The sequence below is a fragment of the Neodiprion pinetum genome, chromosome 7, assembly GCF_021155775.2.
Source record: "Neodiprion pinetum isolate iyNeoPine1 chromosome 7, iyNeoPine1.2, whole genome shotgun sequence".
Lineage (NCBI taxonomy): Eukaryota > Metazoa > Arthropoda > Insecta > Hymenoptera > Diprionidae > Neodiprion > Neodiprion pinetum.
In genome coordinates, this window is record NC_060238.1 from 7,716,418 (window position 1) to 7,734,640 (window position 18,223).

An 18,223-nucleotide genomic window follows, 5' to 3' on the forward strand; every position below is an offset into this window, starting at 1 on the left:
ACAGTGATGGAATCACAGCTTCAGCTCGCAACCTGTGGAAAGCACGAGGTTACGTGACCAAAACACAGTACCTGCAAGAGTCGGTGTTGCGGTGACCGTGGACTGACAACATCGAGTGGAGGGAGTCTGTGGGTATGGTAGGCGGTAGTAAGTTGGTCGCCCACAGGATGTCCCAAGCGGGAAATTTACCGTAGTTCCAAACGGAGTTGCGTTAGCGAACAACCAGCAGGATGCAACGTAAACTGGAAAGCTAGTTCACGGCTAATATGAAACTATCCCCGACCGCTTCAGACACGGCCTTAAAGTCACTCCGAAAATCTATAAGCCGTTGGATTTCCGAAGATTTATCACTGGATACTCTTTCAGGCATCAGTCGCTTCTCCCGAAGCTCCGATTTGTGCAACCGCTAATTTGCTTCGTTACGTTCGACGATCAAAGTCTTCAAAACCAATTCCAAAACTAAGCTGTACTTGGTATTGATTCGCCGCTCCATTCAATGTACGGATTTAATTAAAAACTGACCTTTGAAGTGTGTCGATCTTGAACAGATTGGAAGAAGCGCGCGCTCTTGGAAGTGCTTTTTTGTCTTTTGTCTAGGTATTTTGATCTTCATAATTCTTTGATGAAAATTTAACGGATCTAAACTTGACGACCAATGTCTGCTTTATCGCGGTTATCCGAGTTACATCAACGGATTAATTTACACGGGGTAAACAGAATTACGGTTTAATTATACACCGGGCTTGTGAACCCCCAGAGGATATTCTACCAGGTGGAAGGAGATCTTACTGAATTTACCTCCTACGAACTACGCTTTCTTCTCCTAACGACAGACAGAATGAGTTTTGGAACTTCAGATTTTCTTTTTTATTCTACTCATCCACTCTCCGATGGTTCTTTGGTTACCTTCGAATCTGATTCCAAGTTTGGATATTGTTTGATATGGATTTTAACCGTCTTAAATGCTAAGTCTTCGAACCGTTACTCGAACTCGAACGCGGTATTTCGTAGAAAAAATGGAATTTCATTATCGATTGAACCAAGTCAACAAAATTTCTCTCAACTTATGCTTTGGATCATATATTCTTTGGGTCTTATGAATTCAGCATCATTTTGAATGTCAATATTTTCAACGAGAAGTTTCGTTTTTTTCAAACTAAAATTAGAATTCCCAAAATTAGGAACTGCAGAGTCAAAGAATATTTGAGTTCAAACCCTTCAAAAAAAATTCTACATATATACTTCAAGAAATTTTAAAAGAGTTTCCATCAAATGATTCTCTGATAGTCTTTAATATTCGCGGATTTTTATCGTACTTTTTCTGACGATGATCTTCATTTTCGATTCTTCTGCAATAATTGTCCGATTCTTTAATTTCGAGGATAATTCCCTCGTTCTTCAATGAATCATAAAACTCCTGTAGACAATTGCATGGAAAGAAAATTGTTCGTAGATAAATATAGACTGAAAAATACAGATACAAATTAAAAATTATATGTAGTTATATTAAGTGCCTTAAGATAATTGAAAGTGAATCTTACTCAACCAAAACAGAAGTAGAATAAAAAAAAAAAATGTTGATAGATTGTGAAAAATGACAATGAAATTCATCATAAAAACCTAGAACAGACTGAAATGTTTTTTGCTGTGGAAAAAAAAGAGAAGTTTTTAAAAACTCATTCTCACGAATGAAATGAATGTATAACATGATACTTTCCGGTCAATGATTGGCATCGTAATATTTTACATCCACAATTTGTCAAATAAATATCCTAAGCTTTCATATGATTCACGTTTTCACTAAAGATTTGACTGGTACGAAATTCGTCTGAAAATGTTCTCTACACCGCGTGTAGCAAACGTGTTGCTATAAAGCGAAAAAAAATGCGATACAGATCCGTGACCGCAAAGAAGTTGCGGCATGGGCGATGAAGATAACGTTCTATCTGGAATCTGAGCGCGATTCTGTTTCGCGAGGGTCATGCTGGGCCTTTCTTGAACCCCACTTGTCTCCGCTGGACGTCCAAAAGCCAAGATAAAGCTCGAGGCGGTGTTGACTGGGCGTCTAGACAACCGCTTCTATCCACCGTACATAAATAATGACACCCAACCGCTGGAAATAACTTTCAGTCATCAAAGGGAAATGCAACGGGGGTCGCTTTTTTCGAGCCTCTCAAGGTTCTGTAGGAACCGATACGGGGCGGGTTCGAAATTCCGAATTCGGAAAGTTCCGAAGACGCTTAATTCCGAATTATTTGGTTTGGCGAAACTCGAAGTAAGGAAATCAAACTTCTACGAAACAACATGGTTTCGAATGGTCGGAAACCCGACGGCTCAAAGTTCCAAAATTCAAGTCACGATAGAGCAAGTTTCTGGAAAATAAGTTTCGGTGGAGTAAAATTTCGAAAATTAAAATACACTCACGCAGCGTAGTTTACTCAACGAGCGGATGTAATAATTTAGAAAAACCTAAAATCAGAATTACCAGGATTTCGGACTTAAAAATATCAAAAACCAAAAACGAAAAAAGATTATAAAGTCGTGAAAAGTCACCCAGCCCGAAATTCACAGAACTGAAAATTTTCAATATTTCAAATTTTGGAACTTTGACTTGTCGGAGTTACACCCTTTCGGTATTTTTTTCTTACGGAATTTTACCCACTCGGAACTTTGCACTCTCGGAAGTTTGAGGGTCGGGTTTTGGACAATTCGAAACCTTGACGTTCTGTCAAAGTTTTATTTCTTTACTTCAAGTTGCACCAACAAAAAATTCGGGATTTGGCGTTTTCGAAACTTTTCAAATTCGAAATTTCAACCCCGCCGCTAGCACGGAGCAGTGAAAGGCGAGACAAAGTGGGATATCGAAATTTCAAATTTATTTATCTCACATCAAATGATGATGACTTCAGAGTTTCGCAATGATAATGTTTTTACTGAGCTCAAAATCAGGTCTTGTACCCTTTTTTGTACGGCTAAAAGGGATGCATAATTTTCAGATGCGTCCAATTCGTATCAAGTAATTTGAAATTCATGGTATTTTGATCAGAATGTTTTCACCCTCCTATTAGAGAGGCTTTATCCTTGCTTTTTTCGATGGGCGTAATGGAATTCCTTCAGTTTTACATTCTGAATAATGATTACCATTTACTGGAAAAGTTCCGACAATTTCCAACGAATAACGATACTTACTCTAAAAAGAGTAACTGCATCCCATTTTCCCCTACCTTTATCACTTTCAGAGTATGAGTTCAATCTCTGAACACATGAGGAATAACAGATGTGATAAATTGTAGAAAGAAATTTATAAAGTGTACACTTATTGTCGAAAGCATTTTAATCGATGTTACTCGCAATCCACGTTAATCGTCAATTGTTATCGATGAAACCTTTGAAACTCATCGACATCCAATCACGAGTCCCAGCTTTTAGAATTAATTTAAACATTGAATATTTCCATACGTGCGCGACGATTATATCGATGAATCCACTCCAAAATAATGAATTCCTGCGTAACGTCGTTCTCACAATTATCGTGGAACAAATTGTTTGATCAATCATTTGTTTCGCCTTGTGAAAGGTTGCCTAGAAAAAAAGAAACCACGTTTGTGAGAACGCTGATGATTATACAAAAACAAAGTTTGTAGTCCTATAATTCAACGATCGAAGTACCGGAACACCGAACCGCAGTGGGAAACTAAAAAAGTTTTAATGCGCAATATCCGATATTGCGGTTAATAAATAATTCTTTTCCAGACAATATGAGGAGAGAACGGAGTATCTGGATACTCTGGGGAAAAAAACTTTACTGCGAAAAAAGCTTCTCTCGCTCTTGTCCTTTGAGTGAAAACTCGAACCTTCGCAAAGTTATTCAGGATTCTACAACGAGTACCGAACTTTGAAGTTTCCCAAGAAACTGGTAGCCGCCATTCGATTTCAGGTCAGCGTCTTTAACACGCCCGTCAGTTTCGACCGTTTCATCTTTCTCGAAAGCAGTTTGTAAATACATTATTCACCGCGTTTTTGTACGTACGTCACACATATCTCAGCCATTTATTATAGTTGGTGAATTCCAGGGACAAGAAATTTGTTGGTTAAAAGAATCCAGTAGATCTGTTAGAATTCATTATACGATTATTCATTTTATTCAGAGGATTATTTCTCGAATGTCCCCAAAACAAATTTCCTTTTTTTTCTATCGTCAATGCAATGTTACAATTTATTGATCGCAATCAATATCGGTGCAATTTTGTAGAATTGAATGTTTGACGAAAACAACGTAATGAAGAAAAGTATTGCGGTTAATTTGTAGAAAATAGTTTTCTAAATAGAATAAGAAATCGTAGCGTGAAATATAACAAATCTACTAGAATTTTAACTATTTTCAAGATATTATGTGGATCTAGATTATTAACCCTCACACTCCACACCGGGGTCAAAATGACACCGCGGCATCTTTGCCATAAATTCCATACGGAAAACATCGGAAATAATCTAATTTGATCCAAGATAAAAAATGAGATATCATAAAAATCGATAATTAATACTTTTTTCAAAAATTCAAATTCATACTCTTGAATAAAGGTTTTTTTCCATCACGCAGTGCCCAGATATTTTTTTTCTTAAATATCTGTATCTTGAGAGTTACTCAGTCAGTTTTCAGCTCAAAATATTGAAAATTGAGTGACTCATAATTTTTTAAGTATAATAATCTGAGATTTATGAATTTTTATTTCACATTAAAAATTTCATTTTGCTGAGGATAACTAATTTGACCTTGATATTTAATAATTGAAAAGTATCCCAGAATTTTTTCAATTCATTTGAATCGATATCTCAGTTTCTACGCAACGATTTTTGACGTGGGGTCCACAAGGACCCCGATGCGATACCAGCATTACACACAGGAAGTTTACAGCGTGAGGATTGAAGAATCCGAATTATCAAACGAATAGAGATCAGTTTGCGGACGGACGAAACGATTTTTCGACACACAACTTATACTTTCCCCGTCACGGAAACAAATTAGTAAATTTTTCGCAACCCCTTTTATTCGAGAATGGTCTGCAGTCACGTAGAGAGCGGCACTTCGCAATATCGCACGTATGTCCGCAAGTGAGGGAACAGGAGTGGAAAAATAATTCCAACTTTCACAACGAGCCATTCAGGATTCGTTTCTTTTTTTTCCCTTCTTCTTCTTTCATTCATTTTACTTTTTACGTGTACACTTTCTTTCGTTCCTCCTTCTCCTCCCTTCTTTACTTTTTTACCCGCAAGCACTTCCGGGCAAAAAAAAAAATAAATAATTTCGCCACCTGAAATTCACCGGCTCTTTTCTTCTAACGAAGTTGCCAGACGGCGTTACATTTCAAAGAAATTTTCTCACCGTTCCGAGCGCTGTGATCGTTACCGGTAATAACATCAGGCACAGAAGACGGACGCTGAATTTTGCTCATTAAGCCACTAGAAGATGATTGGTCGATTTTTTTTTTTTTATCGTCGACAAATTTTTCGTCAGTTTAAAATTGTATTCTTTCAGTACATTCACTCTTAGCTGTTAAGATCACTTTGACGCTTAATTGTGCTCCGGTTTTTCAGTAATCAAGAATTTGACCGATCGGGTTTGCGCCTGGAAAATATTCATATGAGCACAAAGTAAAGGAATCGAAAATAATTAGGAAATATTTTGTCGTTTTCCGATTAACTAAAACTTGAAGCAAATACAACAGATTAAAAACTGCGACAATTTGACGAAACCGACGCTAGTTTTGCGTTCCTCGGCTTTATCACACGTGAAAATTGTTTGGTTTTCGATTCGTGCAAACATAAATGTTGTTGTTGAAAAATTCGATCTCTTTAACATTTTCTTATTCCCAGTTTTCGGTATCATTTACGAAGAAAAAGCAGAGATTTTTTCAAATCAATTAAAATTCCTTCGCTCCGGCATTGAGTGCTTTTGACACATTCATGAAGCTTGTATCAACGGTAGAGGAAGTGAGTAAAGATCCGTTCTTTAGTGCTTCGCAAAGCGCGGAGCGACGGCGTGGAAAACGAAATAGAACGATGAAAAATCTGTTCGTTTGATACATAGTTGATGAAAATGGGAAATTCCCTGTTGAAAATTCATGGGATTCCGGGACGATACGTGCTCTTTAGCACCCGAGCATTGTGTGTATTATATATTCGTGCACGCTTCAATCTACGTGCCCATTGTGTTTTAACCAATTTACCGGCGAGCTATCTCCGAGCTTATCGAGGTGCGACTGGTTTGAATAATCTGATTTCACAACGAAAGCTCAATTTCCACCGGCACCGTACGTTCTTCTGCCTAGCTGGATGCGATATTTAACGACGCACTGCACCGACTCTCGGCCATTTCATAATACCTACTCTCTCGGCGTCCCGACGCTCGGTACTTCGTTTAATAGCCTGCATGGGAATCTCAGTATATGTATCTACAATTTGCATACATGATACACGAGCTCGGGTCTACGTGTATATATATGGGGCAGTCCAAAGGAAGGTGAGCAACGTTTCACCCCAACTCCCGTCGCACTGAGAAAAATTTCATTTGTTATAATAACTAGAAAAATTCATGTTCTATAACTCGAAGATTGTGCAGTTGGAAAAAAATTGTACTGGGGAAAAAATGGTGTGTGTTTTTTTTTTTTTTTTTTTTTTTTTTTTTTTTTTTTTTTTTTTTTTTTTTTTTTTTTTATTGGAGTTGGTGGAAAATTATTTTTTCGGAATTTTCTGGAAATTGTAAGTGTATTGTTTTCAACGAAAAACTCGCAAAAAAACGATTTTTTTTTCAGAAGCTAAGTTCTCAATAAGTTTGAAACTATATCTGCATTCTCTTTGATCGAAAAAAAAATTTTTTTTTACGTATCACGCAAAAACGGGCCCGACCGCCGTTTGAGAATTATGCCTCTTTTCGCACATCAATGTTAGACCGGTGAAGGAAAATGTTTCAAAAAGCATACAAAATGAAAAAAAATACAAAATTCAGTATAGTTCACTAAGGAGAGATTTGACTGGATCAAAAATTAAAAAACAATAAACAATACGAATTTCATCACAATTCGTCGAAGAGAAAAGCAAGTAAATGCGAGTTTAACTATTCTGGAAATTGAAAAAATAATTAATAAAAACAATTAACTGGTTCAAAAATGAACAAAAATAACTGTGTCTCTTTTATTCACTGCTGCCCACTTCAGTTTGATTGGTATATTTTTAGTTTTAGCCGAAGGACTTGCATGATTTTTTTGATAATTTTCAAAATTCGTTGAATTCACTATTCGATTAAGGAGCTCTAGAGACGTCGAGGGTGATTATAAACATGTGAAAAAAAAATTGAAATGCTTGTTAAAGTTAAACAAAAACATAAAAAATCACGGACCAAATCCAAGATGGTGAGAGTTAGACCCCATATGAATTGAACTGGAATGCTCTATATAAATACACTACCTGTGCATTTGCACGTATTTATACGGGGTAAAAGATAGTGTATTTTCATAGCGCACAGCTGGAGTGTAATACCTACGTATTATGTGCGGTGATATTTTGGAACTTTTATATACCTAGATACAGTGTTTAAAAATTCACCAAGCGTAAAGTCGAGTTATAGCTAACATTATTAAATCGAAATAATCTAATCGAGTCAAGTTTAATATTACTTACGTAATCTCTCTTCAAGATGGAAAAAAGATTGAGTCTAGGAATTCTAACGCAGACTGTTTACCGCCTGACTGGCACACTCAGACATTTATTTCAAGAATGTAAGAAGAACTTTCTTACTTTTTCTTGTCTTTTGTAGAAATATACAAATATTTTTGAAAGCAGCATTTATGTCGCAGAATGCCAGAAAAGTTAGGCTGTCGCTCACCGGCAAAACTTAGATTATTATTAATTATAAATTATAAATTTTCACAATCAACACTGCAATTTTAACAGAAACTCAGTTTAATTTCAATTCTTTGTTTGGAAACTCAGTTACTCTGTTTTTCTCTTCAATAGACCATATAATTCATGAAAAATGCACGAACGCAAAATAATAATGTTAATAGCAAGTAAAAAAATCCGTTTAACGATGCATTAAATACAAAAGAAGATTTCTTGAATTCCACACGCGAATCACCGTTCACGGTGTTATTTAGAAAAATGAAAAAATAAACAACGGAAACTTTAAATATTCCACTGACTTCGCAACTTTTTCAACCGCGAGTAAAAATTATTAAAAATCCAAAACTGAACAGGAAAAAAATAATCATTTTGTGAAAATGAAAAGTAACTGTTATGATGTGTAATTTGGTCATTGTCATTGGCGTAACTAGGACTTTTCTCGGAGGGGACTTTATTTCCGACTCTACTCTGAGCGCAATATTTATTTGAAAATTGGGACTTTTAAATCGGGCTCATATTTCCCGCAAATGCGTTTTAAAGAAAAATACGTCATTTCCGTCCCGCTATTGAGGTCAAAAAAGCTAACTTTATGGTCGAGTCAGGGATAAAATATTTTTATTTTTTCTTCTGAGAAAAAAAGAAGACAACTATATACCGGGGCCAGTAATTGTTCATTAAATGACAAAGCTTGATTACAGCAATTATAATATTCGGTTTTTCTCCTTTCCAAAAACATTTAACATATCATGGGCCGTAATTTCTCTTTGAATTACAGAAAAGAAGATATCCATATCGAATTGGTTTTTTTTTTTTTTTTTTTTTCAACATATCATCTTACAATAATACTGAGAAGGTTTTTTTTCAAAAGGACACTGTTCAAATTACTTGCCGTCCTTTTTTTTTACTCTTCAAAAGTATTTTGAAGAGATTAAGATTACTTTATAATCGCTGTGTAAACGAATTTTTCAATCTCGGCCGTAAGACGCCGATGATCTTAATCCCAAGTCTAGTGAAAGGTTTGAAATAATTTCGAAGCCGTTCACGGCACTAAAAATACCGGCAATTTTTCACCTTTTTCGAGAAATGATTAACGACGTGAATAAGAAATTCAAATACTCGAGACGCGATCCTGACTCCAGGATAAATCAAATAATCGCGATTGCACGCCATTTGAGATGAAAGATATTCAGGCTATGATCACTCGACCAGAAAACCGGTGCAATATTTTCAAGCACATTTCTTCCGATTGCAAATATGACAACTCCGACGACGAGAAAACAATTTCGCCAAGGGCTTGAAAATCAATCTAGAAATGATCGCATTCCACACATCCTAACCGAGGTAGAAAAAAATGTCTCTAGAAATATTTCCAAAATCGACAATGAAACCACTTCTTCGAAATTTCTTAAAAAATAAAGCACTAGGTTCGACGAAGGATTGAAATCATGAAAATGGAATCAGGAGTTGCAAGTGTCAACTAGAAAAGTTCGAACGGTTAATGCCGTTCAACTTTGTTGAATATGATTCATACGATGATTAACTTTCAGAGTTTCCCGTCAGCCTTAGATTTTCGTTGAGGTTTGTTGGAAGTTATTCACCAGAAAAAAAAACAATATAATCCTTGACGTGAACGCGATAGCGATTCGTGTAAGTTTCACAAACTGATTAATCTTTGCGTGAAATTCAAGACACCTTGGCTAAGCGATACGTTACTAACTCTTAACGATATCAGAGATTCTCTTGAACAGCAACTCGACCTCTTCATCCGGATTTACACCAGCGGAAAGCTCCGAACCAATTTCCAAGTAATTTTTCGTTGTCCGTGTTACTGGATCCCATTTCACAGTAATTAAATCATCGATCTGGGGTGTCGGATTTCTGTTGAAAAATATTGTTGTAATGAGCTTTCGAACGTTGGCTTCACAATGTGTAAATATAACTTCGACGATCGAAGCTGTTCATTAATAAGACACTCACCCGGTTTTTGCAAAGTCTGTCCACATCTTGACAAACCTATCGGACACTGTTTGCTCGATTGAGTTTGGTTCAATTTTAAGTAGATCGGCAAAGCGCAAAGGATGAAATAGATACGGGACTTCATCCTCGTGAGATGTACCTGCGAAACATAGTAGATGAACAGAACAGAGACAGTGCTACCTTCAGCAAAAGTTTTCTCACACAATGAGTTCGTGTTTAAGTTTAGCGAAATATTTCATCTCACGAATGATTACCAAAAATTCATATTCTCGGATGACAGGAATCAATGCACGATGGATACACATGAGACATTCCACGTCAAATTAGTTGTCCATGTATCTCATCCCCTCCGATTCAGATCAATCTTTGGTATGATGTCAACCCTAAAGCGTGTCCGGAATTTTTTCAGATTTTCTTCACCCACTGTTGAAATTTAAAAAAAATTCACACAGATTCTTTGATTCAAAATGTGAGTTTTGAGCAGCACATGATAATGGAATTTCAATATTTATTATTTCTTTCACAAATTTTTAGTTTTTCTATGTCGGTATTGTATTTGCTTTTTTGTTTTTTACATGCCTCGATCTAAATAGATTACAGAATCACATTATTTTCATGATTCCGTGATCTATTTAGATCGTGGAATAGAAGAAAAAAAAAAAATAAAAATAAAAATAAAAACTCCAATTCTCACATGGAAAAACTAATAATTGCGAAAGAAATAGTAAATATTGGAATCACATTTCAAATCATAGAATCTGTGTGAATTTACACAGATTTATAAAAATAGCGTTGTCGGAATTGGTTTCTCGATTATTTTAAATTTCACCGGCGGTTAAAGAAACCTGAACAAAAATTCCGTGACCTTTTTGAGTCGGTATGAATATCATACGAAAGAATTATTAAAATCGAAGAGGATGAGGTTGGTATATGGACTGGCAGCCTGACGTGGAATGCACCATATATTCAATACAAACAATCATATTTATGAGTGTACGTAAATACCTTTCATCGAGCTTTTGTAAACTAATTTTGTCAAGGACTTGGGACTGTCGTAAGAAAACTTGTAAAAGTACGTCGGCGTCCTCTTCTTCTGCTGATATTCAACCACTTTTTGGGTCCCGTTGAGGAAATACGTATCTCCGTAATACCGGACTAAGTCACTTACTGCATCTGTGGTTATTGGTTTATCCTTGAAGTAAAACTTTCTCAACTCATCCGCAACCTGAGATACTTTTGATGGATTTCCCATAATCAAATCTGCAGGCACCGTACGCTCGAAATTCTTATCGAGTTCTTCAAACATCCAATCATGAGGTGCTACGGACAATTGAAACACAAAATGTTTGCACGGAAGGAGAAGCAATCTCTTACCTAAAGAATTTAACGATTTTTCAGGTTAAGACAATGCTTGAGAGACGACAAATACGTGCAAACGAAAAGACCGTTTTCGATGGCATCCCGTCTAAATATCACAAGTGAATGATAACATTCGCAAAATCAATACAAAATATCTACATTATAAATTTCAACACACATCATTTGACAAATGGCGTTCCTACAAGTTCGTTTGTACAAGTGGCAATTTAATTAAATCAAAATTTACGGAATTGAGAGTTAAATGTATGCATGAGAAACGAACTTGTAGGAACGCCATTTGTAGAAACGGTATATATTGTGTTGATTCAACGTGTGTTCAGATAAATTATGTTGAATGTGTCTAAATAATTGACGTGTTGAATTTTTTATTTAGACATGTAACCCTTTTCGTTAATAACACAAGCCTACGAAATATAACTTTTAATTTCCCCCTCAAGTAACAATGCTTTTTTTCGGTATTTTAGGTTTGTTGAATTGAAATATAGCGTTAGTTTTGTTACAGCACATCGAAAATTTTTTTATGGAAAAAAAAATAAAACGAATATAAAACTGAGTGTTCAAATATGCATTGAACAGCATTAGGTCCAAACAGGATTTAAGAGACTAGATAACAATCTCGATGTGCTGTAAAAAAACTAGCGCTATATTTTAATTAAAAATACCTAAATATCTCAAACAAAAAAAAAAAAAAAAAAAACAGTTTTCTCTCGAGGGAGAAATTAAAAGTTACATTTTGCAGGCCAGTGTTATTCAATGATTATCTTACTAAATATTTTCTTTCTCCTCCATAATAATACCACCGATACAGATACAGCGAGATAGTTGTCATGTACACGTGCAAAATACTGTATTTTTTTAAACTTACTCAACAAGAACAAAATTCCCTCATGACTGTTGTAACCAATGATCACGGGCACGTCAAAACCTTCCACTGCAAGTTCTTCAGGGGGTTTCGGCATGAACGGCTCTTTGCTTTTGTCATCGACGCTCGGTCGAAATGGAGTTAAGAATTTAAACCTGTCCTAACAGACAAATGACAGCTCTTATATTCGCAAGCATTCGGACTGCTAACGTGTTGTAGAAAATGAAAACAGGATTTCACGGCGATGTCATCGTGTAAATAAGTCTTTTTGTAATAATAACGTTAATAATACTACAAGACCATCGGAGCATGTATTCAAACTCACGGAATATATTTTTGACGTTTTTTTTTTCAACTTTATTCTACCGACATACTTACCTCATCAGTCTGAAATTGTTCTTGAGCTTCTATAAGCTTGGCAGCCGGAACAGTGCGCAGATACTCAACAATCTCGTGAGGATCAGTGATTTCGTTTCCAAGAACAGCGACATAGCGTCGAGCAGTTACGACTGACAGTGGAGTCCCTATCCAAGGAAACAGCATTGTTCCGCTCTGCATAATGGCCTTGTGGAAAAGACCTAGACGTCAATTTTACTGTTCAGAAAGTTGCTCATAATAATGCACGATGAGATAATACATCGATGACGAAACGCATCTTGTATACCTTTAGAAATCGGCGATACGAGTTGATAATGCACCGAGGAACTGCCCGCACTTTCTCCGAAGAGAGTAACATTGTTTGGATCGCCACCAAACTGGGCGATGTTTTCCCTAACCCATTTCAGAGCTGCCACTTGATCTTTCAGACCCATATTACCAGGCACCACCTCGTGATCGAGTTTCAGGAAACCTTGAATTTTATTGTACTTTAGTGTTACAAATCCTTAGGAGAAAGGTGTTCCAGGTCGATGTCACCGATTTGATTTCTTTCGCAATATGTTGTAGTGGACTAAAAACTAAGCGACACGTTTTTTTTATCTACCATTGGATAGTTTAAGGAGGTGAAACCGACCTCCAAAGTTGGGTATGTCAAGGGGCGGTTTAAATGGTAAGACGAACATCGAATGGACTCACCGAAGACACCAAGTCTGTATTGTATCGAGACGACTAAAATGTCCTGCTTCATCAGGTAATCTGGACCAAACATGTCATCACCTCCATCGCCCATTATAAAAGCTCCTCCATGAATCCAAACCATCACTGGCCGTGATCCTTTCAAAGATGTGGTTGCTACATTGAGGTACAGACAGTCTTCATCGCCGACCATGTTCGATGTTATGTAGTCTATTTGAATACACTTTGGCCCCTCTTTAGAAGCATCTCGGACGCCAGTCCAAGGTCGTGGGGGTTGAGGATCCTGGTAAAGAAATTTGTGACAAATGGCAATGAAAACTGTTTTCATTGTTGATGGTTTTTGTTGAAATCAAAGTTATTACGGAAATGAAGAAATTTCTAAATTTTCGTTTGATAAATGTCAAACGAACTTTGAAATTACTGGTAATTGTGTTGTTTTTCAGGAAGATTCTAGGCCACCTTGTGTTTAATTGTGTATGAATTATAGATCAATCAGTTTGGCATTGTGCAAAAACTTTACCAGGACACCAGCAATCCGGATGGCGGTTTATTGAAATATCAGCCATATTTTTTTACTATTATTTTATATGCGTGAAGTGAAAAACGACACGTAAGTACCGGGAATTCAAGTACTTTTCACCTGTAATTTTTCTTGCATCAATACGATCAGTGTTGTGTAGTGATTTAGTGGTTAGAGATTAACAGACATGTTTTTAGACTTTCTGAAATATTTTATCGGTCACCGTCGTTGAACTAGACCTCACTACACCAGCAACGTGACGCGAACCTCAGTATCAACATTGAGTGAGCCGGCACTTTCGTTAACCCTTTGAATCATAGTGGTAAGTATTCTAACCACCTATTTTACATGCATTTTTTGTATATCTAGAGAAATTTTCGACATATTACTTTGCGGTTTTTTGCTGTTTCTAATGGTAAATGTACTAATAGATTTTCAATACATAGGAATAAATATTGCGATACAATGTAAATTATCATTGTAAGCAACAGATTGATCAAAGAAAATGGTGTAAATTGAAGTAATGACTCATTTACGATGCAGTTACTCCTCTGCACGTACACACGTTTTACAGTAATTACATGTTTTTGGGGCTGCTGATTACGAATCTGAAATCAGATTTTGAAAATTCACAATGACGAATCCAATCAGCGAGCCCGAAAATCACTGAATATAGATTTTGACCGGATTTCAGAATACTATAAAATATGACTCAGCACAATAATGTGTGACTCAAAGGGTCAACGTTTAAGCAATCTCTATCGACACTGCCACGCTTAACTAGGAGTGCACGAGTATGCCGTTTCTTTTTGTAGGATATTCGATAAAGAAGGTTTAGTTCCATTTTAACTACCTTACTGCTCATACCTAATGATAATAATAATAATAATAATAATAATAATAATAATAATAATAATAATAAAAACAAAAACTACGTTTTGTAGTTTACTCATTGCACGAAACGCGGACGTACCGAAAACCTCAGATCTCCTAGAGGAGGCGCTGCAAATGGAATTCCCTTAAAAGAGATGTAGGATCCTCCAACGACACTTTTCACAATCGTACCGCGAAGCCAACCTTGTTTCACATTCACCATAGGCCCACCCATGCTAGACTATTAAAGCAATTAGACCACCCAATTCTACCGCCGTCTATGTTCATCTGGCATTGCATACAGCTAGTCTACAACGAGTTTCGTCAGTGCTTTATCAACAAAGCATCGAAAGGCACGATTGTGTTATCTCAGATTAATCTTACACACACAGTTTATTTCTATGTCATGATTATCATTTTTAAATCATGTCATAATAACGTTAATAAAAAGATATGACCGACTTCCAAAAAATTACTCAATATAACTTTGCTCTACGAACAACGAAATCATTTATTTCTTTTAGAGAGAGCTATCTAAAACCAAGAGCGCGTATAATTTTCTGAATTTTTTTTTCATCGGCAATCGTTTTGCAGACTTATTTTCAAGATAGATGTTGAAAAAAAAATTATGCGTCCTCTTGACATTAGCACTGCGATATAGGATAACGACTTTATTATGAAATTTCTTTTTATTCAATAAGTTCTTGTTACTTTTTTTTGTCTATAGATCTGTAGATATGTATTTCAATACAGGCAAACCGACGAAAAATGAGACCCGTCAAAGCTAATCATCCAAATCGATGAATGATCGTAAACAGCGATAAACGCTGACTAGTTATGATCGGATGGAAATTTGGATTTTCTGATCCGCGTGTCAGTGCATCAGTATCATTTTGAAAATTTCATTGGAACACAACTCGAGCGAGCAGTTTCAGATAAAAAAATAATCATCCGTTGAAGATGATACGCAAACAGACATAAAAGAAAAAAGATACGAGACGAATTGATAACCTCCTTCTTTTGAAGTCGGTCAAAAGTAGACATCAACGATATCATGAGCCACTACTCTACGTCACCATGCACTGTTGTAAACTAAAACCAAAGTAAACACTTCAGGGAGGGTAATCAAAGAAGGCCGTGCAATTATGTAATATCAAGTTCAACTCAAGGTGATAATCGAGGTCGGTGAAAAATTGTAAAGCTCGTGAAGCAATACGCCGTAAACTTTGAATTAACAATGTTCGACATTCTAATTTCTTACCGACAAGCTACCATTTCTATGAGAAAGGTGTTATTCGTTCTCTCTGACCAATCAGCCGGAAGCTACGATCAAGGTCGAAAAATGTTACACTGAAGCCTGGAGGGTGATGGGAGGTTACGACTGGGTTAACGGCTCAATGATGTGCATTCTGGTCTGCCTGTCGACTTGTTGATAATGAACGTGGCACCCACGGTATCCAAATCCCACGCACACTGCAAAGGTCACTAGGTTACTGGCTGATGGCAGATGAGGGCAAGCACGTGAAATGTGGCTGGGCTCTAACTCGAGGGCAATAATAATCGTTGCGGATACTGGAATACAGAGAAAATTTGTATCTCACTTGACAAATTACGACGGACAAGCTCGTTCATCATTTTCAACAGTAATGTTCCAGAGATTCGCCAAATCAACTGTTCAGCTTGTTCCATATCAGGCTCAAACGCATCTAGGTGGATTTGTTAATTTCCTTGACAACCTTGACAAGCCTCTGTGTATAATAGCTAATTTTCAATGTATCAGCTGACACCTAAACTGCTTTATAGCAATCGGAGAGAATGATTTTTAGAATCTACTTGCCTTCACGAAGACTACAATGAGCTGCAACGTACAGTAAACAATTCGTTATCGGAGCAAGACCGGTTCTAGACTCAGTTTTCGTTCTGATACCGTTTCAGAATTACGCAACATTTGATCCTTGTGCACTCCGATTATATCGTATTTGATTCCATTCAGTCTATAGAATTAAAAATAATTAGACCCGTAATTAACTGCCTGTATCTCATCATATTTGATGATATCCGATCGTTATACGTATTCACACCCCTTAATTAAGCATCCAATTACGTCGAAGACAAGTTTAGATCCTAATTAGGTATAGATAGGTGCATCACTTACTTATACTTACAAAGAACATACATATATCGTGAAAACAGTTGGCAAACAGTGTCACATTCCGTAAACAGCATTGCGAATACAAGTGGATAAAAATATAATCAATGTAAAATAAAAGTAAAGATGAAATGCAATTATAATTATAATTAAAAGTGTGGGTAATTGGTTGGTATCCAATCACCAAGGTACTATACAATCCGCCGAGACACACAACTTCATAATATTACGATACATAACCGTATCAAAACAAAGGTTATCTTCGAAGCTTCGTCAGGATTTGTTACACAATATGGCTTTTGAAGTATTATTAAACACTTTTGTTTGACGAGTAATTCATGGGGCGTAAGTCTGCCAGCCCACGAAATGTACCGGTATCTCAATTCTTTCTTTTTCTTCGACACCGGCATCGAAGAGTAACGGAGTGGAGAGAAAAGGAGAGAGAGAAGAAAGAACCGCAGGGCTCCGAGGAAATGTGACAAATCTTCGACCATCCGGGAGCGAGCTGGAGGAGGGAGAAAAAAACAAATCGCTGGCATTTTGGGTAATGTGCACAACAGAGGCACTCTTCTCCACTGTCGTCGACTAACCAAGTCACCATAGCTCATGGTTACGCGACCTCTCCGGCGAACGAGTGTCAGCGTAACCGTTTCCAAAACAATTGTACTTTTCTGGTAGGTTACACTCGTGTTTAGTACGTCAGTACAGAAACATCCCAGGATATAAAACGCGCGTGAAATACAATTGAGCACGTATAGTTGAAGATATCTTCTTCTCACCTATATTGGCCAAAATAATATCTTGGAGAATCTATATCGCTAACGACCCTAATAGAAAAAATGTTATCGAAAACCTCAAACTCTGAGTATGATACTGCTCTAATCATGTCGCTTTTTATTTCGACTAAGGTAGTACAACCCTCTCTTCTCTACAATTAGTTCGCTGTTCGTCGTCGTCAGAGAAAGTCATGTCTTGTTGAATAAATAGAATATTTACATCTATGTCGACGCCTTGAGTACAGTTTCTTTTCGCATGCGCCAGGCTTCCCATCACAAAAAAAGAATTTACTCTGATTTTACTATTAAGTACGCTTTCATGATTTTTAGTAAAATTTTTACGACGCGGTTGTCCTGAAGATTATCGACTTTCTAACTAAGCACCTTTAACGTAACATGTATGTACACCAAGTTCTGATCGTAACTGACAATGAGAACCGCTTATCACCAAAAATGGGCCTAACAGTCAGTTTTTGCGGTAAACTTTGAGCTCCAGGAGATCTGTATACTTTTGTGTAAGTTACGCATGCGCACGAGTCTGTCGAAATAAACCTTTCAATGGGCTCCTTTACCCACAAGGGTGAACACTAGGAAAGCACCACCTAGCGGCAAATCACATACCTATCAAAAAATTCATTTTCCAGAAGCATTGAGAAATAAATCTAAGATGTTGAATTTTTATAATAACTCGATCAATCGTGTTAATTTAATTA

At 36.6% G+C, this 18,223-nt stretch overlaps 1 protein-coding gene across 1 annotated transcript; it reads right to left on the bottom strand.

Moving 5' to 3' along the window:
• Positions 1 to 3,506: 3,506 nt before the first annotated feature.
• Positions 3,507 to 14,885, bottom strand: LOC124223645 (esterase FE4-like). Its single transcript, XM_046635866.1, has 9 exons — positions 14,686 to 14,885; positions 13,193 to 13,475; positions 12,783 to 12,968; positions 12,497 to 12,696; positions 12,122 to 12,278; positions 10,882 to 11,196; positions 9,877 to 10,015; positions 9,617 to 9,777; positions 3,507 to 3,582 (listed from the first exon to the last, which is right to left on the bottom strand). Exons 1-9 carry the CDS (start codon positions 14,818 to 14,820, stop codon positions 3,551 to 3,553), a joined length of 1,608 nt encoding a protein of 535 aa, XP_046491822.1. The 5' UTR covers positions 14,821 to 14,885; the 3' UTR covers positions 3,507 to 3,550.
• Between the last annotated feature and the right edge of the window lie 3,338 nt (positions 14,886 to 18,223).